At 41.0% G+C, this 24,196-nt stretch overlaps 1 protein-coding gene across 4 annotated transcripts in view; it reads right to left on the reverse strand.

Annotated features, from left to right (window-relative positions):
• LOC124615314 (TBC1 domain family member 31) overlaps positions 1-24,196 on the reverse strand; it is a 282,280-nt gene that overhangs the window by 181,947 nt on the left and 76,137 nt on the right. For all 4 annotated transcript variants that reach the window (XM_047143109.1, XM_047143107.1, XM_047143108.1 and 1 more), the window contains exon 7: positions 15,187-15,346. In XM_047143109.1, the coding sequence (XP_046999065.1) occupies positions 15,187-15,346 (160 nt within the window). The remainder of the gene's footprint in view (positions 1-15,186; positions 15,347-24,196) is intronic.

Here is a 24,196-nt window from a genome sequence, read left to right on the forward strand (position 1 = left end):
CCTAGCTGTTCATGTGGCAGGTTTTCAGTTCTTACACAGCTTTTATTCAGAGCACCAGATACACTGGAACATTACATTGCTATGCTGGATTGCGATGACTGACAGCTACTGGTATCAGCGGTTATTTAAAAGAAATAGCACTGCAGCCAAAATATTCACTGGGATTTTGACAGACAAAAATATGAACAATTTGCAAGTAAACAGCTTCCTCTATTACTGGTTGCATGAAAACGGCGCAAAAGTGAACCTAAAATTCATCAGTGATGATATTCCATGGACATGCTACATTTGTTTATGAGTTGAAACAGCCAATATTATTAGTACAGTGGATTCAAAAAACGAAATTATAAAGTTGCTGCAAAAGGACATTGAGCCATTAAATAGTGAAATAGTGACTATAAAAAAAGAAAAAGATCGATTAATATGGGAAAAAAAAGGCGGGTGCGTGTGAAATCGAAATAAAAGATGATACAAAAAACAAAATTACAAAGTAGTTACAGAATGACATTGAAGCATTTAAAACTGAATTACTGACTACAAAGAAAGAAAGTGATAGATTAACTCAAGAAAAACATTTCTGTGTGTGTGATATCCACCAAACGGAAATTAGCAAAACTGAATCCAGGGTTTCTGAAAAACACCAGCCACGTACGAAACAAAACCTTCAAACTACACATGGTGTGCAAAATGTGATCAAAAATAATGTAGAAAACTCACCCATCGGACTATCTGTAAACAAACATAAATAGGAAACAGTGACACACAAAAAGGACAAAGGTGGAAGTGTCGCAGTAAAACCAATTGAAAAAAGGGACACTCTTGTTGTTGGCAACTCCATACACCAGGCTGTGAAATCGATGTTCATCCCAGAATACAATCGTATCAGATCAGCAGACACTTCCAAAATATTCTAAACTCGAAACGAAGTGAAACTGAAAGTGTAAATGAAAAATAAGGACGAATACGAAGGTGTTTTCATTCATGTCAGAACAAATTCCATCTGGAACAGGAATGAGGAAGAAATAATCAGTGAAACATGGAACTTGATCCGCTCATCAAAACATGTGTTTGCAAATTCAAGAATTGTCGTTAGTGTAATTTTACACAGGTCAGTGATACATACATAAATAAGATAAACAGTGGAATCAGGGAACAATGCGACAAGCTGGGTGCAATTTTTGTAGACTCAAATAAATTTGTAAGTGGTAAGTTTCTGGGAAAGGATGGGCTACACTTCAATATGTTAGGTTCAATGACTTGCAGCAAAATGATCATAGACATCCACAGAATCATTAAATGCAAAAGAAACTGAAAACTTTCGAAAGGGGTGAAAAAACAGAAGTGGTGACCCAAAATGGAAACTGTAAATATAATGGGACATGTGAAGCTCTTCAAAGTATAAACAAACTCAAAAATTCTGTCTTTATGCATCTAAATATAAACAGTTTAGCAGAAAAACATCTAAATTTAGGTCACTCTAAAACTGACGAACTGCAACTTATATCTTCTGAACTGGCAAACATAAATGTAGTCTGCTTAAACGAACACTGGCTCACAAAAGAATGTGTAGACATTCTAAATAAAATTAGAAATTTTCAAACTTGCCAGCAGCTTTTGTAGAGAGAGAGAGAGAGAGAGAGAGAGAGAGAGAGAGAGAGAGAGAATAATCTCGTGGGGACTCCTGTATCTTACTGCATGCCTACTTAAACTTGAAAGTGAAAGAAGAATATAGTTACCTAAATGAAGAATGTATTTTTGAAATTGTTGTGTAGAGCTGTGTGATTTAAATACTGTGATAATATCAATATACAGAATTCCCGGGAGTTCAGCTACTAAATCGTTCTTAGAAAAATTTCAATATCTCTTACATAAACTTAAAAAAGAAAGCAAGAAAAAGATTGTGATTGCAGGATAGTTCAACTTAAATAGATTAATTGAAAGCAGTGACATTGAAATATTTCACGATTTAATCCAAATTCAAGTTAAACTTTACTATGTGTACTAGAGAAAACTCAGCAGCCTGCACAGATAATATTATTACAAATTATCAGTTTGATGATACAAGGAAGTTTTGCCTAGATCTAGGGATATCTGATCACTCAGCTTTGTTTATAGAGCTCCCCAAAACAGAGAAACTAAAATCTGAATCTTATATAAGAAGGAATTTTAGCAAAGAAAATTTAGAGTTGTGATAAATTAAGTGTTATAAGCAGGCTTTTAGACCACTGTGATTCAAGCAACAAAAATTTTGATAAATTTCTAAATTGTTTTCTGGGTGTATTCAATGAAACATTTCCCCAAAATCTTATCAAAAGAGGGTCAGGAATAAATGAAGTTGGATTAAACCAGGCATAAAAATTTAAAGTGCCAGAAAAAGACAGCTGCACAATAAGCTCAAAGTAAACAGAAACTTTAATTTTGTAACTTATGTTAAGCGCTATAAGACTATATTCAAAAAAGTGATACTGGCAGCAAAAAAACTGGCAAATAGTATAGTCACAAACAAACAAAGAAATAAAACAAAGGCAGTCTGGTCTGTTGTGAAATCAGAGTTGGTATTCAACATTAAAATTAAAGAAATTCTCAAATTCGGTTTCAGGGTGATATTATTGTAAATCATGTTCAAATGTCAAACTGCTTCAATGATTTCTTTGTTAATATAGCAAAATCAGACGTGGACATGGACAGCCCATCAGGACAATATGATTTTGAGGCATAGAGATGTCATACAAATCATTAAATTTTTTTTTTAAATTCACAAAAATCACTCAGAAATCACTAAAAAACAAAATTTCAGCTGGATAGGATGGAATATCTTCCATGGTAATCAAGGCAGCATGCCATATTATTTCATACCCAATGACTACTATTGCAAACCACTCCTTTGAAAATGGGTCTTTCCCAGATGTCCTCAAATATGCAGAGACTAAGTCATTATTTAAAAAGGGATCACCAGAAGATATGGGTAACTACTGGCCTATCTCTCTCCTTCCTGTTTTTTTTCTAAAATATTTGAAAACTTGTGGCAAAACAACTAGAAAATTTCCTGACAGTAAATGATATTATTTGTAAAAATCAGTTTGGTTTTCAAAGAGGAGAAAGCACCATAAACGCCATCAGAGAATTTACAGAAAAAAATAAGCACATCACTAGTCCAGGGTACAAAAGTCTCAGGAATTTTCTGTGATCTAACGAAAGTTTTTGACTCGGTGAACCATTCATTACTACTTCATAAGCTGAAGAGCTATGAGACTGAAGATACTGCATTACAGTGGTTCAACTCTTATCTGACAGAAAGGAAACAAAGAGTTACTTTAACACTTGCACTCTGAATGGAAAACAATTTCCCAAGGAGTTCCACAGGGGTCAATACTGGGTCCTTACCTGTTCTGGTTGTATATAAATGATTTACCATCAAATATTGATGCTCATTCAGTCTTGTTCACAGATGATACCTCAGTCCTGATAGAAAATGATACGATAGAAAAGATTCCAGGTAGCATAGAAACGTTCTGGGGAAGCTGGAATCCTGGTTCCATAAAAATGGACTGAAGCTCAATGTCACTAAGATCCAGATAATACAATTTGTCTCTACATTGTCAGCAATATGTCCTGTACAAATATCCCATAATAATCAACTGATGACAGAAGCGAGCCATGTGAAATTCTTGGGCCTAAACCTTGAGAAAGTTAAGCTGGAAGACACACACAGACTTCCTGGCAAATAAATTCTCTAGCCTTTGCAATGTTTATTACACCTTGTGCCACTCATAGCGATACAAGAAAGACAGTCTACCACAGTTATTTTGAATCTGTTATTTGGTATGGGATAATTTTCTGGGGAAACTCTAGAAGCAGTACAAGGCTACTAATTCTTCAAAAGAAAATCATTAGAAATGTGTGCTGCCCACAAAAATGAGTCAAGTCACCCATTGTTCAAGAAATTAAAAATACTAACAGTTACTTCATTGTACATTTCTGAAATTTTGATTTTTGTATATAATAATCAACATAATCTTGAAAAGTTCTGTTCTAAGCATAGCTATGGTACTCGTAACAAGGAAAACTTCAAATTTCCTTCACATCATTTAAAGCTTTATGCTCAGACACCACTGTACACGGGACTAAAAATATATCACAAATTAAAAGGAAGAAACATATTAACAATGGACCTTGATTCGCTGAAAAGTTTACTCCAAAATATTTTAATAGAGAAATGTTACTACACCATTGAAGAATTCATGGAAAACAGTCTGACATTTGAACAATAAAAATCTATAGTTAATACTGCAGTGTTGTCTGTGTACAACAAAGGAAATTGGTAAATTGTTAATTTATAGTAAATATAGTTATGTTAATTTATAGTAAATATAGTAAAACTCCTTCACATATTTGGAGGCTCACAACAAACTTCTCAGTGGACCAGTACAATACATTAGGCACTGCAAGAGCCATGCCCTAGGAAATGTCTTCAAAGTTCTCTACAAACAGGTCCACTGTGGATGGAGAACTCATTAGTTCCATCCACAGTGAACATGTTGTGTTGCTGTCCATATGACTGTATTACTGGTTCTCCATATAAAGTGATAATGATGTCTTGTTGTAGTGTATCTTTTCCTATGTATGCAAGCAAGGTGAAACTGCAGTTGTGGCACTAGTTTCATCTTCACGAGGAGTGGGGGTCCAAATCTCTATTTCACTGTTGTCACTCCATCCTAGATTTTTTGTTGTTTGATTAGTAATCTACCCTATCTCATTGGTGTCATTCCATTCTGGATTTTCCATTGTTTGATTTTGCCTAGTGGTTTCTCTTCCATCCCACAAGCCAGTGCTGTTTCTCTTTGTTACCATTCTCCATTGCATTACATTACTCAGTGACAGTCTTTTACTTTCTCTAATTTACTATTATTCTGTTGCCTCTCAAATTGCAATGCTTTCCATCCAGTTACCACACAACCTGTGACACGCTGTCTTTCAACCCCCCTGTAGCAATGGTCTCATCTATTTACAACACACAGCAACATTCCCGTGCAGACTGTAGGTATTGTGGTCTGTGTCCAACATTCTCCCTGTAGAGAATATTCCTGGATGTTCAAACTGATCCCAGCACCACCTTTCATCCACATATTTCTGGCACCTCATATATATTCCCACTGCATTTATACCTGCTGCCCCATCTCTACACTCACGTTTGCCCACCAACCTGCATCCCACACAGTTACAAACTTTTTATATATTTTTTTTATTATTTGGATTTCGATCTCATTTTGCCTACACGTTCCATCTCACTTTTTTGTAATGTTTCATCTGGTTTCATCCTTTTTTCCTATACTTCATTAGGTTTCATTTTTTCAAAGACTTTAAGATAGTCCCATATATTTTTATATAATTTTATGCATTCTTTATCTTCCACAATGGATCCTTGCTCTCTCCATTTGCACAAATACAGGAGAGCTTCCTTAACCCATCCACACATACTATTACTTTATCTTTCCACAATGACCTCTAACTGTTCAAATTCCATCAGTGCATAGCCCTCACTAACCTAATTCTGCAAAACCACATATCTCTGGTCCAAACCTCATAGCACTACCTTTTCTCCATCTGTAAAGTCCTCCTGCTCTTCTATCCTAAATTCCTGCATCACATCACCCAGATTGGAACCCTTGCCCTCCTACGATTAGAGCAGCATGAACACAGGCAATTAAAAAAACTGTCTAATACATAAACCTCTGCTCCTGCCTTGGACTATTGTTATCTGCCTCCCCAGGTCCCCTTATAATACCACAACTCTGTGGATGATCATACATTTTCTGCATGTTTTACAAAGTTTGTTTTATTAGTTGTGCTGAATATTATTCTTGTAAATACGTTGTCAAGTTACAAATGCTATTTGTTATTCATGAAAGAGAATACGCATGGAATGTTAACATTTTGTCAGTAGACAAGCTGACCTAGCCAGCGAAGAGCTATTGTCAAAGAGTACAAAGAGTATAGTAAATTGAATGCATTATTGCTGGGCATGTAAATGAAGGGGGGAGGTGGCAGTTCAGAATAGCGAGGAGACTGTTGTCGTTGGTTGTATGTATTCGCCAGTGTGGCTATGCAAAAAGTACGGAGATAAAAAGTCTGTTTCCGAAGCATGGAGCAGTGAGCAGTGAAAACTGAAATGGTTGTTTTGGTGGATGTTTAATATGGGCAAGCTATGTGTATGGCACTTATTCGGCACAGTACAAATGCAGCAAGAGTAATTCACATAACATCAAGAGTACTGTGGGCCCTTGTTATTGGCTATTAGGAAAATAGCGGGTAGGTCGGGGAAGAATGCCAGTGTGCACTCGGTGTGCTTGCCGGGGGGTCTCGTCCGTAATGTGGAGGAGGCCCTTCCGGCAGCTATTGAACGCACTGGGTGTGACCGGCTGCAGATAATAGCACATGTCGGAACGAATGACGCCTGCCGCTTGGGTTCTGAGGCCATCCTTGGTTCCTTCCGGCGGCTGGCTGATTTGGTGAAGACAACCAGCATCGCACGCGGAGTGCAAGCTGAGCTTAATATCTGCAGCATAGTGCCCAGAGTCGATCGCGGTCCTCTGGTTTGGAGCCGTGTGGAGGGTCTAAACCAGAGGCTCAGACGACTCTGCGACTATAATGGTTGCAAATTCATCGACCTCCGTTATTGGGTGGAGAACTGTAGGGCCCCCCTAGACAGGTCAGGCGTGCACTACACACCGGAAGCAGCTACTAGGGTAGCAGAGTACGTGTGGCGTGCACACGGGGGTTTTTTAGGTTAGAGGGACCCCCCCTTGGGCGAAACGATAAAATACCTGACGGCTTACCAGAGAGGACATTATCATCGTTGATAAAGAACGTCCGTCCTCAGAGACCAAAAACAGGAAAAGTCAACGTAATATTGGTAAACTGCAGGAGTATCCAGGGCAAGGTTCCTGAATTAGTATCTCTTATTGAAGGAAATAGTGCGCATATAGTAATAGGAACGGAAAGTTGGTTAAAACCGGAAGTGAACAGTAACGAAATTCTAGACACAGAATGGAATATATACCGCAAGGATAGGATAAACGCCAATGGTGGAGGAGTATTTATAGCAGTAAAGAATTCAATAATATCCAGTGAAGTTATTAGCGAATGCGAATGTGAAATAATCTGGGTTAAGTTAAGTATCAAAGGTGGGTCAGATATGATAGTCGGATGCTTCTATAGACCACCTGCATCAGCAACCGTAGTAGTTGAGCGCCTCAGAGAGAACCTGCAGAACGTCGTGAAGAAGTTTCGTGATCATACTATTGTAATAGGGGGAGACTTCAATCTACCAGGTATAGAATGGGATAGTCACACAATCAGAACTGGAGCCAGGGACAGAGAATCTTGTGACATTATCCTGACTGCCTTGTCCGAGAATTACTTCGAGCAGATAGTTAGAGAACTAACTCGTGAAGCTAACGTTTTAGACCTCATAGCAACAAATAGACCGGAACTTTTCGACTCCGTGAATGTAGAAGAGGGTATCAGTGATCATAAGTCAGTGGTTGCATCAATGACTACAAGTGTAATAAGAAATGCCAAGAAAGGAAGGAAAATATATTTGCTTAACAAGAGTGATAGGGCACAAATCGCAGAATATCTGAGTGACCACCATCAAACGCTCATTTCTGAGGAAGAGGATGTGGAACAAAAATGGAAAAAATTCAGAAACATCGTCCAGTACGCCTTAGATAAGTTCGTACCGACTAAGGTCCAAAGCGAGGGGAAAGATCCACCGTGGTATAACAATCATGTACGAAAGGTACTACGGAAACAAAGAAAGCTTCATCATAGGTTTAAGAGTAGTCGAATCATAGCTGATAAGGAAAAGCTGAACGAAGCGAAAAAGAGCGTAAAGAGAGCAATGAGAGAAGCATTCAACGAATTCGAACATAAAACATTGGCAAACAATCTAAACAAGAACCCTAAAAAGTTTTGGTCATATGTAAAATCGGTAAGTGGTTCTAAATCCCCTATTCAGTCACTCGTTGACCACGATGGCACCGAAACAGAGGACGACCGAAGAAAGGCAGAAATACTGAATTCAGTGTTCCGAAACTGTTTCACTGCGGAAAATCGTAACAAGGTCCCTGACTTCAGCCGTCGCACGGACGCCAAAATGGAAAATATTGAAATAAACGATATCGGAATTGAAAAACAACTGCTATCACTTAGTAGCGGAAAAGCATCCGGACCAGACGAGATACCCTTAAGATTCTACAGTGATTATGCTAAAGAACTTGCCCCCTTTCTATCAGCAATTTATCGTAGATCGCTGGAAGAACGTAAAGTACCTAGCGACTGGAAGAAAGCGCAGGTCGTTCCCATTTTCAAGAAGGGTCATAAATCAGATGCGAATAATTATAGGCCTATTTCGCTTACGTCAATCTGTTGTAGAATAATGGAACATGTTTTGTGTTCTCGTATTATGACGTTCTTAGATAATACAAATCTCCTTCATCATAACCAACATGGATTCCGCAAACAGAGATCATGTGAAACTCAGCTCGCCCTATTTGCCCAAGAAATTCACAGTGCCGTAGACACTGGCGAGCAGATTGATGCCGTATTCCTGGACTTCAGGAAGGCATCTGATACGGTTCCGCACTTACGTTTAGTGAAAAAAATACGAGCTTACGGAATATCGGACCAGGTTTGTGATTGGATTCAGGATTTCCTAGAAGAAAGAACAAAACATGTCATTCTTAACGGTTCAAAATCTGCAGATGTAGAGGTAATTTCGGGAGTACCGCAGGGAAGCGTGATAGGACCTTTATTGTTTACAATATACATAAATGACTTAGTTGACAACATCGGTAGCTCCGTGAGGCTATTTGCAGATGACACGGTTGTCTACAAGAAAGTAGCAACATCAGAAGACTCGTACGTACTCCAGGAGGACCTGCAGAGGATTAATGCATGGTGCGACAGCTGGCAGCTTTCCCTAAACGTAGATAAATGTAATATAATGCGCATACATAGGGGCAGAAATCCATTCCAGTACGATTATGCCATAGGTGGTAAATCATTGGAAGCGGTAACGACCGTAAAATACTTAGGAGTTACTATCTGGAGCGATCTGAAGTGGAATGATCACATAAAACAAATAGTGGGAAAAGCAGGCGCCAGGTTGAGATTCATAGGAAGAATTCTAAGAAAATGTGACTCATCGACGAAAGAAGTAGCTTACAAAACGCTTGTTCGTCCGATTCTTGAGTATTGCTCATCAGTATGGGACCCTTACCAGGTTGGATTAATAGAAGAGATAGACATGATCCAGCGAAAAGCAGCGCGATTCGTCATGGGGACATTTAGTCAGCGCGAGAGCGTTACGGAGATGCTGAACAAGCTCCTGTGGTGGACACTTCAAGAAAGGCGTTACGCAATACGGAGAGGTTTATTATCGAAATTACGAGAGAGCACATTCCGGGAAGAGATGGGCAACATATTACTACCGCCCACATATATCTCGCATAATGATCACAACGAAAAGATCCGAGAAATTAGAGCAAATACGGAGACTTACAAGCAGTCGTTCTTCCCACGCACAATTCGTGAATGGAACAGGGAAGGGGGGATCAGATAGTGGTACAATAAGTACCCTCCGCCACACACCGTAAGGTGGCTCGCGGAGTATAGATGTAGATGTAGATGTATGGTATGGTAAGATAATCTGACCAATGATCTCGTAGTTTGGTCCCTCCCCCCCCCCCCCCCCCCCCTTTTTTAAATCAACCAACCAACCAAGAAGATCAACATGTGCCCTATATTTTACCCCTAAATGAGGCCATTTGATAAACCAACGGCATCATAAGGTGAAGTAAAATCTAGACTTTTTATAACTAGATGCGTAATAGGGAATTTTATGGCTTCAACAACATTGTTTTCATGTGTATTGTCACATAAATAATTTTCCTAAATCATTATCCAAGCAGTATCCATCCCATCCCTTTGTGCAAACCGAGATAATCAGAAAATGAATTGAAAATGAAGTTAACATTAATTTATTAGATTATCAAAACATAATTTTTCCAACTTTTGGACAATTCCGTAATAATAAAATCTTTGGCTGATGTATGAATAGTGTCAGAAATAGAATGATGCAAAAGCCAGTATTAATTCATTTGCTAAAAATAGATTAGCTCCAATAATAAAAAGTTGATGATAAAATTTTATGTAGCCTGGACACTGAAATTCACTGTCAAAGCAAAATTTCTAATTTATAGCTTGTGGCATAATTTATAACTTTTATTACAAAGAAATATCAGAGCAACTGCTAGGTAAATGACAGTCCTTACGAATGAGGAACTTCAAACAATCTTTCTGCTTGCTATAATTACGACAGTCAGTATTACAATGAATAACAAACAAAAAGTTTCTGTCCACAGCCAGTAAGCAATCTTATTTTAACTGATCTTTGAAAATTAACATAATACGTTGTACGTGTTTTCTATTTGATTATTATCTGACTACTGTGACATCTGTGGTGCGAAGTACTTGAAAGTGGCATTAGGTACTCTTCCTACATTGTGACGCAACTAACTATTATTACATATGGTTGCTTACGAGTATGAAGTTCAGTTCCAATTTAATTATTCTTGTTCTGGTGAGGAACTGATGACTATTGGTCGTTTTCATTAATGACATACTTTGGAAATCTTTTTTTCCAAATTTTCCATTAACTACTGTTAATTAAAAATTAGTTTACATAATAAAAATATTTAAAGTTAACCAAACTTTGTTTCTAATCGTCATTGCTAAAGTACTGAGCAGTAGTGATTCGGTTATAACTTCATCTACTTCTCTCAGTGTTGCATTATTCTTCGGAGTAGATGCCTTTTCCCCATAGATTAGGGGCTTTAGGTGTCATATAGAAAAGCACAGTTAGCCAGAGAGGTAGGAGGGTTATACCCTCATAGCCAGCAATCCCTGCCACCCTACACAACCTGCAGCCTAAACAGACCATCCAAAGAAAAATCAGACCTCTCCAAACGTCTCGCCCTTTCCCCTCACCCAAATTCTGTCATACTAGGCTTGCTAAAGACCTTTTCTCCTTCTCCTGGAACCTACAGTGGAAACTATTTTTAACCACCAACAAATATTGACCCCGCCTTACTCAATTTATTCCTCTGTCTAACCATGATACAACCTCACTCCGCCTCAATCATCATCTGATAATAGCCTTAGCTCAAACACTGCGTCACCATCATACCCCAAATCCCTCCACATTGCAACTAATCTCACATCTGCAGAACCAACTACAATCCACCACAGAAATAATCCTTCCTGCGGACAAATGCTCCATCACTGTGGTTATGAACTGCAGAGGTTAGCTGGTTGAGAGGCTCTATTGTCACTCCATTCCAGAAATCCAGCATGATCTCCAGTCTTCCTCAAATCGCTAGGTCCATCTCAGAACCTCTCTCCTGAACCTATTTCACTACTCAACAGACTCCTACCTTCTACATGCTTTCTAAAATACATACACCTGATCACGAAAGATGCCCCTTTGCGGCTGGATTCCTTGTGACCACAGAGAGAATCTCTTGTCCTTGTCGAACTGCACCTGCAATTTATTACCTGTAACCTACCTACTTGCTCCCAACAACTTCCTCTACCAACTCTCAACATTTCCTGTCCCTTTACCACCTGACACCCTATTCGGCACAGCTGATGCCACCTGCATCTACACTAATGTCCACCATGCCCACAGCCTTGCTGATGCTGAAAACTAGCTTTCCCAATGTCTGATTGCTTCCAAATCTACAATCTTCTTCCTGGTCACCATGAACAATTATATTCTCACCTACAATTACTTCTCTTCTGTAGGTATCATCAACAAAAACTCCATGGTATGACAATGGGCACCCACATGGCAATATCCAATGCCAACCTATGCATGGGCCATCTAGAGGAATCCTTCCTAACCGCCCAGAATTTCAAACCCCGCATCTAGCCCAGATTTAATGATGACACTTTTGTGATCTGGACAAAGGGTGAGGACACCCAATCCGCATTCCTCCAGAACCTCCACACCTTCTCCCCTATTCACTTCACTTCATGTGGCCCTCCTCAACCCAGCAAGCCACCATCTTCCACTTTCATTCTACTTCAATAATGGCTAAATCAGTAGTTCCGTCCACACCAAACTTACCAACCACCAAAAATACCTCCAGTTCGACAGCTGCCACCCATTCCATACAAAGATGTCCCTTCCATATTGCCTAGTCTCCCATCATTGCATCTGCAATGATGAATAGTCCCTCTCTAGATATATTGAGGGCCTCGCTGAGGCCTTCAAAGTCTGAATTTACCCTCCCAACCTTATCCAGAAATTGATCTTCCTTATCCAGAAACCGATCTTCCACACACTGTCTTTCCAGTCACCTACCATTCCCTACATACTCAATGACTGGGCACAAAGAAGTGACCCCCTTGTGGCTCAGTAGCACACAGGACTGGAACAACTGAATCACATTCTCCATCAAGGTTCTGAGTCCTTCTCGCCTGTCCTGAAATGAGAAATATCCTCTCCCCACCTGTTTCACAGCCATATCCCACTGCCCACCCAACCTAAGAAATCTCCTTGTCCATCCCTGCTCCTAACCCCTTGTTAAAGGGCTCAAATCCCTGTAACAGACCCAGATACAAAACATTTGCCTACAAATCCTCCCCCTGCCACCTTCTCCCAACCTGTCACAGATATCACATATGCCATCAAAGCTACAGCCACCTGTGAAACCAGCCACGTGGCCTACTGACTTAGCTACAAACACTGTGTGGCTTTCTACAGGTTCATGACCACCAATAAGTTAGCTGTACACATGAACGGCCACCATCAAACTGTGGCCAAGAGACAGCGGGCCCACTCAATTGCTAGGCATGTCACACAACATGGTTTACTTGACTTCAATAACTGCTTCACCGCATGTACCATCTGTATTCTTTCCACCAACACCAGCTTTTCTAAATTGTGCAGGTGAGCACTCTCCCTACAAAATATCCTTAGTTCCTGTAACTTTCATAGGGTGACCTACACTAGTCCCTATCCCCAACTGCCTCATCCTCTTTCTTACTCCCACTCCAGCCTGACACACCCCTATTATTCCCTCCCCCCCCCTCCCCCAAGTACACCTGGACAGTCTTTCCTCTTCTGTGCTCCTCTAGCCTCCCCCCCCCCCCCCACCACCCGCCCCTCATACTGCAGCCTCCATATGCAACTAACAGCCAAACCACAATCCTACAGGCATCATTACAACATCTTCCCCACCCTGCTCTGCTCTCATGGCTCATCACGTTTGGATCTCTGCAATCAGATGTGACAGTGGTAACACGTGAGGACTTGATCGGACAGCTAATAGTGAATACGGTTTCATTTATTTACTTTTAAGAACATTTCAATTCTTTATCTCTGATTAACAATGAAACATATGCTTGTATAAACAACAATAATTCTCATCTTCATGTGATTTTAAAGCTGTGTTTGCAATCTAAATTAGGCATTTCAATACTGTCTATTGTCAGCCAAACTAATATTTTTACTGCCCAACATGTATGAGCACATGTGTGTCATTATCTTCTGTTCAGGTCTTATTCTTTACAACATTAAGTTCTTTAGGACCTTCTGTATGATAATGTACACAAGGCCATACAGAACCAAACATTCTAGTGCATAAATTATAGTAATATAGTTCTGCTTTTAATCAATGCACAAATGCCAAAATTGTGGACATCGAGATAAGCGATCGCAGAACAGAAAAGCAACAACAATTGTTTAACAGTGCAAGAGGCATCTGGACCAAAGTAAGAAGTGTTATATTCTAAAGAGATTAAGTGAAATAAAATGCAGCTCTTCTAGTTTTAGTTCACTGGAGCAACAGAACATACCTAGTCATTCCCATTTTCAAACCAGGTCATAGGAAACATGCAAATAATTATAGGTTTATACTGCGGATGTCGATCTGTAACAGGATCATAGAGGATGGTTTTGCTCACGTATTTTGAGGTTTCTGGGGAATGAAAATCTCCTCTATAGAAATCAACATGCATCTTGGGAAACTAAGCTCACTCTGTTCCTCCTAGAAATTCTAAGTGCTGTAAACAAAGACATCCAGGTCAAAGCCATGTTCCTTGACTTTAGGAAGGCATTTTATAGAGCGCTGCATTGTCATTTAGTGGATAAAATATGAGCCAAACAAGTATGGGACAAGATTTGTGACTTCTTTACAGATAGAGCTCAACAAGTCATTCTTAACTGAACGGAATTGGTATATGCAAAGGTAATACATTGTTAGATGACTGTAGTGTATTGCAGAGAGACCTCCAGAGGATCAGTGATTCATGTAGGATTGGCAGTTGACCTTGAAAATAAATAAATGTAATACAATGTGCAAAGACAAAAAATTCAACTACTGTATGATTACATTATTGGCAGCAAATCACTGTAAATAGTAACCACCTCAAAATATGTAAGAGCAACCATCTGAAGCAAACTAAAGTGAATGACCACATAAAACAAATTGTAGGAAGCAGAGGTGCTGGATGAGAACCTTTGGAAGAATCTTAAGGAAAGCTTATTCACCCATAAACGAAGAACCTTACAAAACACTCGTTCAACTGATTTCTGAGTATTGCTCAACAGTCTGGGGCCCTCACAATGTTGGAGACAAGGAAGATCTAATGGAGAGTGTACACTCAGTCACAAGATCATTTAGTCAGTGTGAGAGCATAACAGAAATCTTCACCAAAATCCAATGGCAGAAATAGCAAGAGAGATGTTGTGCACCATGGAAAGGTTTGCTATTGAAATTCCAAAAACAGTATGTTCTGGGGAGAGCTGGGCAACATATTACTCCCTCCCACATATGTCTCATGAAATGATCAGAACGAGAAAATCTGAGAAAATCAGAGCTAATATAAAGATTTACTGACAATCATTTTTCCCATTTGCCACCTGTAAATGAAACAGTGAAGGGGTAAATAGACAGTGACACCAAAAGTATCTTCCACCAAATCCATAACATGACTTTTGGAGTATATGCAGCTGCAGAATATCTTAGGGCTGTAAAATAGATTAGTTGTTTGCACAAAAGGCAGGCCAGAATTCACGTAAGATAGTAATACTGAAAGGTGTTCTGTAAACCTTACCTTATTGCAGCCTCCATCAAATTGTTGTGGCAAAAATTCAATGCGTCTCACACCTGGTATAGTCTTTGGAAGTTGAATGACCTTTGTTATAGCCCAGCTGTCCAAGGAAATAACTGTCATTGTTTGTGACTGGCAACCAATTACCATAGCACGCCCATTCCTGTGAATTTCGATGGAAATAGGTTTTCAAAAAGTGAAACTAGTAAGCTGCTGTATAGCACAATACACTGTTGTTGTGGTCTTCAGTCCTGAGACTGGTTTGATGCAGCTCTCCATGCCACAATACACTATAATTTTAAAAAAGAATACTATTCTGCTAATGATAAGTAAAAACGAGGATGTCAACAGAACTGCATTTTTGTGCCACCTTAAATTAGCATTTGTTTGTTCACACCTAATACATAGAAAAATTTTTGTTCTTCCTACAACCATAGTTTAATTTTGGAAAATCTCTTCTTATTATACATCAAATAACTATCATCATTCCTACTGCTGACAGGCATGCTACATCTCTCACTAAAGACATCCCAATGGACTGCACATTTTCCATTTAATTCTTTTTGTTGTGCTAAACAAATATTGTTAGTGAAGTCTGATGCCAATGAATGAAACAAAAATTACAGAAGTTTTACAGAGAAATGGAACATACTTTATTTATACAACCAGTTTTAGTTGTCTGACCATCATCAAGTTCATAAAAACATTCATAGCACCATTTTAGGCAAAATATAAAATCATTATCATCAGGCAAATTGTCATACAGTAATATAAATTAAATCATCACTCTATAAAAACTGTGCCAGGCTGTGTATTCTTACCAAGTTTTAACTTGAATGAGTACACTCCCTAGCACAGTTTTTATAGACTGACAATGGTATCCGTATTACAGTATGATAACAGTGTGTTATTCATGGTTTTATCACCTGACAATCAAGATTTTCTATTTTGCTGTGAATGTTTTTATGAACATGATGGTGATCAGACAACTGAAACTGTTTGTATAAATAAAGTATTTTACCAGCAGCTCAAGACAGTAATAAGACTTTTTTGAAATTTTACAAGACATTAAAGCCACACAACACTGCCTGTCAAAAGGACATACAAAGGGCAAAACAAGGGGGAAAGTTTCTGGGTTGTTCTGTCCCAACATATCTCCATTGAGCATTACACTATGATTACTTGCTTACTTAAGTTTTGAATGTTACATCTACCTCATCAATTTCGCTCTTTCATCATATGAATGATCTGCCTCAACTATCCCCATCCCCCCCCCCCCCTCTCTCTATCTCTCTCTCTCTCTCTCTCTCTCTCTCTCTCTCTCTCTCTCTCTGCAGGTTCACATTATGATGCTGGACTCCCCTTTCTTGTTCACAGTATTGTCAAGTAGTATCTAAAAATACACTGGAGTTTGATCCACATTACCAATTTGCGGTAATATATAGGAATGTTTGCGGCACAAATTTGTCACTTAGCAATGAAAATTCACTCTCTTTTCCTTATGGTCAGCTGAAAGGCATTGAGTGATGATAGTTTTCCTCTGGACTCCTAACCCATTTCAACTGATAATTCTTGATAGCCTGCCCAAGCTAACTTGGAAACCAGTGATGCCTAGTTCTTTAGCTATAGCTAAAGCATTGAGTTGGCATATTTCACTCCCCACCATCCATCCATATTGTTGCTTTTCATCTATATAACAACAGAGCATTTTTTCAAGATCCGGATGCTTCACTTTTTGGCTGCAAAATGCCTGGTGAACACCGTTCATTTCCTGAAGCCTCCAGTCGCAAATACAACCCTCGCTCACACCATATTTTCTTCCCGCTGCACCGTTTCCAATGTTCTCTGCTTCTTCAACAACTTTTCCTTTAGCTATGTACAAGCAATAACAAGAACTTGTAGCCATAATTGACAAGTGTCCTCAGAGTCTTTCATGGTGGCATGCTTCAATAAAATCCTCTCAGTTTACAAGCCACATCAATGGTAAGTTAACACATTGTTAGTACTTCACTTCTAACATACTACTGACAAGTCACAGACTGAAACCGCAACAATGCTATCATATAACAGCATCTATAGTTTGAGGTGGAGCAGTACCAACCTTATTTCAATTATGTGCGCACCACAGTTTTTTGTCCTTAAAATCAGGAATAAATATGTAAGGATTATTCAGGTATATACAGTTTGTAGCCTTTATCTTCCCTTTGGTAGCAATTTTGAAGTCTGATGAAATCATCTTCGGTCACCAGGTGAGTCATAGCATCCAACTGTCTCAATTTTTTGACTAGTTTTCTACTCCTCATCTTCCAAGGGAAGTGTTGGGTTCATGTCCAGTTCATTACTTTATAGCCAAAGGACTGTGAACTTCTCTATCGAGGCCCAGAGGATGTGACAAACTCGCGCCTCTGGGAGAGGTGTTACAGCCAGCAGTATGGGGAGCACCCCCAATGGTTTGGAGGGGTCTCTTGGTATCAAGTACTCATGCTGCCTGTCTATTCTGCTCACTGCTTCCTTTTCTTTTGACGAGATCCTCATGTAATCTTATTTTCAGTGTCTCTATCATGGCCAAAACCCAGAACACTTTGGTATGGCACAGCACCAGTGTTCAAAAACAAACGTGTCATTCAGTGATGCTCTGGTCCACAACTGTTGACTTGTTGGTTTGGTCAACGTGAACACTCCTCAAATGTTCTGAACAGCACTGTGAGATGCATTACTGTATGTGGCTGACGTGCAGCACATCATACACCCAACTGATGCCATAGACACTATGTGCCCATAACCCTAGTTGGGTTTGGCTGCCTAAGCATACCCTTGATTTTAATGGTTTTTATATTATGCTCCTCCATTATTCTGGCAGCTCTGGATACTTGGCTGAATAGTGCATCTTATTTGTGTCTCTGGGCAGCCATAGTTGCAAACGGTTTCACGCAGGAGCTGTATTTTAATAGACAGACTTTCCCTGTCACACATGGCTCACACCATGTGTACTATGGTGGTAAGCAGACATTTACATTGCAGTGGATGGTGGCAGCGACTGGTGTTTAGGTACACATCCATATGCATCTTCTTCCTGCAGATGGAATGACCCTGTGTGCCACCTGTGTTCTTCTTTATCAGAGTTTCTATAACCCGAAGAAAATTATTTTGTAATTGACAGATTGCAGTGGCATGGAGCCGTGTGGCTGGCATGGAGCCAGCAATGCATCAAAAGAATCTGGATGAAACCAACAAAATTGGCAACAAAGAAAGCACACTATGCTCGAGAAAGAACTAAGATGGTGGGTGGTTCCTACCACTCATCCTGCCGAAACATCAATCACGAAGTAATTTTAATTGGAGAATAATAATATGGGTTGTTCTTTACCAGAATGTCTAGGAACAGTAAGCTCCATCGCGAACCTGATATGAACACATCTGTTCCAGAGGCATGACTCTTGGTAGAAAGGTTTGCGCTCCAGCATTTCTAAATGATTGACTGAGGGGGTTATGGGACTAAACAGTGAGGTTGTCAATCCAACAATTCAGAGTTACTTGTGTAAGATAGAGGGTCTGAAGTTAAAACACACACAGTAGAAGGCATAAAAGGGTGGACAAAATCCAAAAACTGGAAAAACTGAGGGATAAAAAAGTGGTCATACGGCCCAGACCTAGAGAAAACGAAAAGGAGGCCCCAACCACAATCACCCTGCCCCTGCTGCAGGTGCAAGGCAAAACCTTTTAACTGAAAATAAAAACCATTTTCACATAGGAAACTGAGGATCAGTTCAACCACCCACGAATCGTCTCCCAATATTAAAAACAATTAGGAAATTGTACTTAGTACAAAGGACCAAAAGAAGGGGACATTCCTCCTACACATCAGGTACCATCAGTCTGGCTCCACAGCCACATTGTGGGGGTGGCTTGTTACTCAAGAGAAAACAACGGATGAGCCTAGTATGACCGATGCATAGATGGCATAAGACAGTGAACTCTTTTTGAGAGGATCGGAAGGAAGAGCACCAAACTGTAGTAATCTCCTTGATTGTGTGGAGCTTATTATGAAGAGCAATGGCGCACCAGGTGTCATTCCACTTTGGGGCAAAGAGACATTTGATGTGAATCTGCATATCTGCACTTGGGATCAAGACAGGGAATTGGGTAAGTATTTGCTTCTCTAGCCAGACGGTCAGCCAGTTCGTTCCCTGGGATTCCCATATGATTTGGGACCTAGTGGAAAACAACAGAGTAGGCTGCAAGGGCAAGGGCAGAGAGAAGGTCATGGATAGAAGAGACAAAAGGGTGATGAGAGTAGCATCAGTCTATAGCCTGCAAGCCACTCATTGAGTCAATACGTTCTAAAATGCTGTGGAGGAAAGCCTGACAAACAAAATGGAGGCCCTGTTAATGACTAGCAGCTCTACTGTGAAGACACTACATGATCCCAGCAGTAAACAGTGTTCCACACCAGTAGGAGATGTAAAAGAGTATCCCACCTTATCTATCATTAGAACCATCAGTGTAGAAGATCATAGCAGCCTGGAACTCTTCAGGGATGCATTGTACAAGATGCCAGAATATCATAGGTGCAACCGAGATCTTGGGACCCTGGAATAAGTCGGCCCAAAATCGTAGGCAAGGCACTATCCAGGGGGAGTGGGGGGGAGGGGGGGGGGTACGGGTGCATGGGATATACAATACAGGATGGTCAGGGAATTTTCAAATGGTGATTGTGTAAGAAACTATGAGTTGGCTCTGTCAAATTTGTTGGGGTAAATCCCCATTTCTGCAAGGACTAGTGTGAAAGGCACCGACAGCCAGACACATCCCATAATGATGAACAGGGTCAAGTAGTTTCAGACTGGAAGGAGCTGCGGAGCCACAAACGTGACAACCATAATCTAGTCCGGACAAAACCAGAATGTGATTAAGATGGAGAAGAGTTGCATGGTCTGCAGCCCAAGGTGTGTGTGCCAGGAGGCAGAGAGCATTAAGCTTCTGCATGCAGGTAGTCTTCAGGTGGCAAATATGGGGCAGCCATATCAGCTTTTTATCAAAAATAATGTCCAATAAATGGGAATGTGTTACTACATCTAGGTGATGATCACCTAAATAAAGTTCTGGATCGGGTGTACTGGGTTGATGGCAAAAATGTATAACCCTCATTTTGAAGGGAGAAAACTGGGAGCCATGGGAGAGGGTCCATGCAGAAGCCCATCGGATGGCACCTTGGAGTTTATGTTCAGCAGATGCTACCAAGTGTGAGCTGCAACAGATGCAAAAATCATCAACATACAATGCTGGGATAATGAGAGGCCCAAAAGAGGTCACAAGTCCACTGATAGCAATGAGGAAGAGAATGACACTTAACATAGCACCTTGTGGGATACCGCTCTCCTGGACCTGAGGGGTGCTGAGTGAAGGGCCAACTCAAAAAGTCACGGTTAAAAATCAGAAAGGGGGGGGGGGGGGGGGGGGCATGAAAGCTCAAGTCATGGAGGTAACTAAAATATGACAATGTCAAGCTGTGTCATATGCCTTATGTAGGTCAAAGAAGACCGCGACAAGGAGCCAGCGGTTAATAACAGCCTGTATGATTGTTGTTTGCAATCTGAGGAAATGACCAGTTGTACAGTGTCCTTCCCAGAAGCCACACTGATATGGGGACAAAAGGTCCCAAAATTCGAACACCCAACTTAATTGGAAGCTAGCCATCCTCTCGAGCAGATTACAAAGTCTATTTGTCAGGGTAATCGGGTGGTAGCTGTTAAGAGACATTGGATTCTTCCCAGGCTTAAGAACAGGGATAACTATACTGCCTTGTCATTACAAGGGGAAGGCATCTGTGCGCTAAATATGGTTGAAGACCCTGAAGAGATGTTGCCTCTGTGTAATGTCCAAGTGTTGGATCATCTGGTTGTGGATGGAATCCAGGCCTGGGGCCATGTCATTGGAAGAGGTATAAGCCTGCAAGAACTCCCATCAGTAAAGGGTTCATTATAGGATTTGGCTTGGTGGGTGTTGAAACAGAGGAGGGTTTGTTCAAGTCTGCGTGTCTGCTCGAGAAAGGTACCAGTATAGAAAGAGGACACTGAAGTTGTCGCAAAGTGTCTCACAAGGTGTTTTGCAAGGACCAATGGATCAGTAAGCAGAACACCCTGTACGAGGAGACCCTGGACAGTTAATTGTTGCTGACGGCCCAGAAGTTTATGGAGCTTGGACTAAACTCGTGATGAAGAGGCATACATCCACAGGGAGGAAACATTCCTTTTTACTCTGCTTAATAAGGTAGTAAGCCTTAACTTGGAGATGCTTAAAAGCGATAAGGTTGGTCTCTGAAGAGTGTTGTCAAAATCATTACAGCGCCCGTCGGTGGTCCTGGATAGTGACTGCTCTATCCTTGGTTCACCAAGGTACTGGTCGATGACAAGGGGGGTCTGTGGATAGGGGGATACTAGTGCCAGTGGCATGAAGAAGAGGGCAGAGATGTCTTGCACGACCGTGTCAATGCAATCCGAGAGACAGGTGTTGAAATGCACAGCAGACACATATAAAGGCCAACTAGCTCTGCAGAATGCCCAACGCGGAGACCTGGTGGCATGACGGCAACAGGAGAATGATAGGATCACCAGAAAGTGGTCACTGTCACAGAGATCATCATCAAGTGTTCAATGTAGGAAAACTACAAGAGCAGGGGAGGATATCGGGAGATCAGTAGCAGAAAAATGCCGTGAGTGGCACTGAAGTGGGTAGTGGAACCATCATTAAGAGAAACAAGTCTGTGATAAGTTGGTCAACTGGAAGACCCCTACCCATCAAAGTGGCACTCATTCACATGGGGTGGTGTGTACTGAAGCTCCTGAGGAGGAGCTGAGGGGGGCAGGAGTTGCTGTATTAAGGTATGCAGGTCAACATAAAGAAGTGGCCTACCAGGGGGAGATAGAATTGCAAATGGTGATTGCTGGGGTCATTTGCACTTGCATCGCTATTGCTTCCAGGTTGGTATGAAGGGGGATCCAGTCACTAATGACATCAGTGAGAACCAAAGAGCAGACCTCTTCACACAATCCTGGGGGGGGGGGATCTTTTTTCCTTTGTATACACTGGACACTCTGGTGAGTGGGGAGAATGGAGACCAGAGCAGTTTGCACAGTTAGATGGTGGGGTGCAAGGGCTCCCCACATGAGGAGGGCACACACTGTTACCACTGGGGCGCCCACAGTAACTACAGATGGGAGTGGCATCACATCGTGAAGACATGTGACTGAACTTGAGGTAACACAAGCAATGCATGGGAGGTGGAATGTATGGTTTGACATCGCATCTATATACCATTATCTTGACCTCCTCGGGCACAGTATTCCCCTCAAATGCCACAATGAAAATGCCAGTGTCTACATGCAAGGCTTCTTAGGGCCTCTGTGGACATCCGAGATGAAATAAACACCATGCTGTTCCAAATTAGCCCTAAGTTCGTCATCGGACTGGAGGAGAAGGTCCCTATGGAAAATTACACCCTGTGTTATTTTGAGAGACTTGTGTGGAGTGATGTTTACTGGGATATCTCTCGCAGGCACTGAGGGAGGCTGCCTGACTGGCAAAAGTTGTCTTTATAAGGAAGGAGCCAGATCTCATCTTGCTTAAGGACTTAACTTCACCGAACTTGTCCTCAATGTGTTCCACAAAGAAAAAGGATTGGGTGGCAGCAAAAGTCTCCTCATCAGTCCTGGTAGACACCAGGAACTGCAGAACAGGTTTCACCCCAAGCCAGTGGGTCTGGTGTCCAAGGAGGGTAAGGCTGGGAAGGTGGAAACAGGAACAGAGACAGAACTATTCTTAGGAAGAGACACAGTCACAGAAGAGTGGCCATAGAATTTAAGATGTTTTATGTGCCAAACATCTGCCCTGGTACCATTCACTCCGAACAGGGGCTCGCCTAGTGGGCACCACCCACCCACAACAATGGCTGCCTGGCAGGACGGTCTTTTCTGGAAGTTCCAATGGCCCAAAAAGACGGGCAACCACTCCTAGGCTTGCACAGGCATTCACGGCACAGGTACCAGCAGTGTGATCCCTGTGGTGTCAGGAGGCTCAGCCAGATGGATACGTAACAGCCCCCCTGAACTAGTTACCAAGTTGGTGACCTAGCAAGGAAGCAAAAGGGCTCTGGTGGGGAGGGAGGGAAAGGGGGAAGGGGAAAAGGAAGAGGAGCCTATGCCAAAGATGCTAGGGAGGGAATTCTTCCACATCTGCCTCACACTACAGATTTCAAATGGAGGTATGGAGTTCATACCTCTGAGGGGGAGGAAAAAAGAAAAGCCAAAAAGAGGAGGAAAAGCAAACAAACCAAATACACAAGATGAAGCGAAGTCGGGAGGATAGCCAGGCCAACAAAGAAGAACACCAAGAGAGGGAAAGGAAAAGCCAAAGTGAAAGGAATAAGGACAGGGAAGGAAAAGGACGGGGAAGGTAAGGAAGCCCGGAAAAGAAGAAAGGCTGCAATAGCTCGTACACCCATGTGTGTCACAAATGTACCTAAAAAAGAGCTGTGGGGGGGGGGTCTCTAAATGAGTGAACTGGACATGTGCACAACTCTTCATCTGAAGAAGGCCGCTAGGAAACTTGTCAGAACATTGCAACAACACAATGCCATAACTCTGCTGACAAACCGAGAAGAATTTGCCAATGAAATTTGCCGAGCAAGTCTGCATTACCAAATTTAAAGTTTTGTTATTATTTATTTTTGTTATACATGCATTTCTAACATTTGTTCGTAAAATATGTGCAATATTGCCCCATAGATTCAGCCCTAGAAATATGAGTTACAAGAGAGGGGGATGGACATATAATTAATTAGTAATCATATGGTCTTCTCTGGGCTTGTTGAGGGAAGTACCTCTGGATAATTAAAAGGCTTTACAATTCTGGATTAGTGTAGCAAGCATACACTGTTTTGCAATTAAACAGAAGCTATATAAATGATCATACACATTTGAATGAGAATGGCATAAAAAGTTCATTCATGTAAGAA

This window comes from Schistocerca americana, chromosome 5 (assembly GCF_021461395.2).
Source record: "Schistocerca americana isolate TAMUIC-IGC-003095 chromosome 5, iqSchAmer2.1, whole genome shotgun sequence".
Taxonomy (NCBI): Eukaryota; Metazoa; Arthropoda; class Insecta; order Orthoptera; family Acrididae; genus Schistocerca; species Schistocerca americana.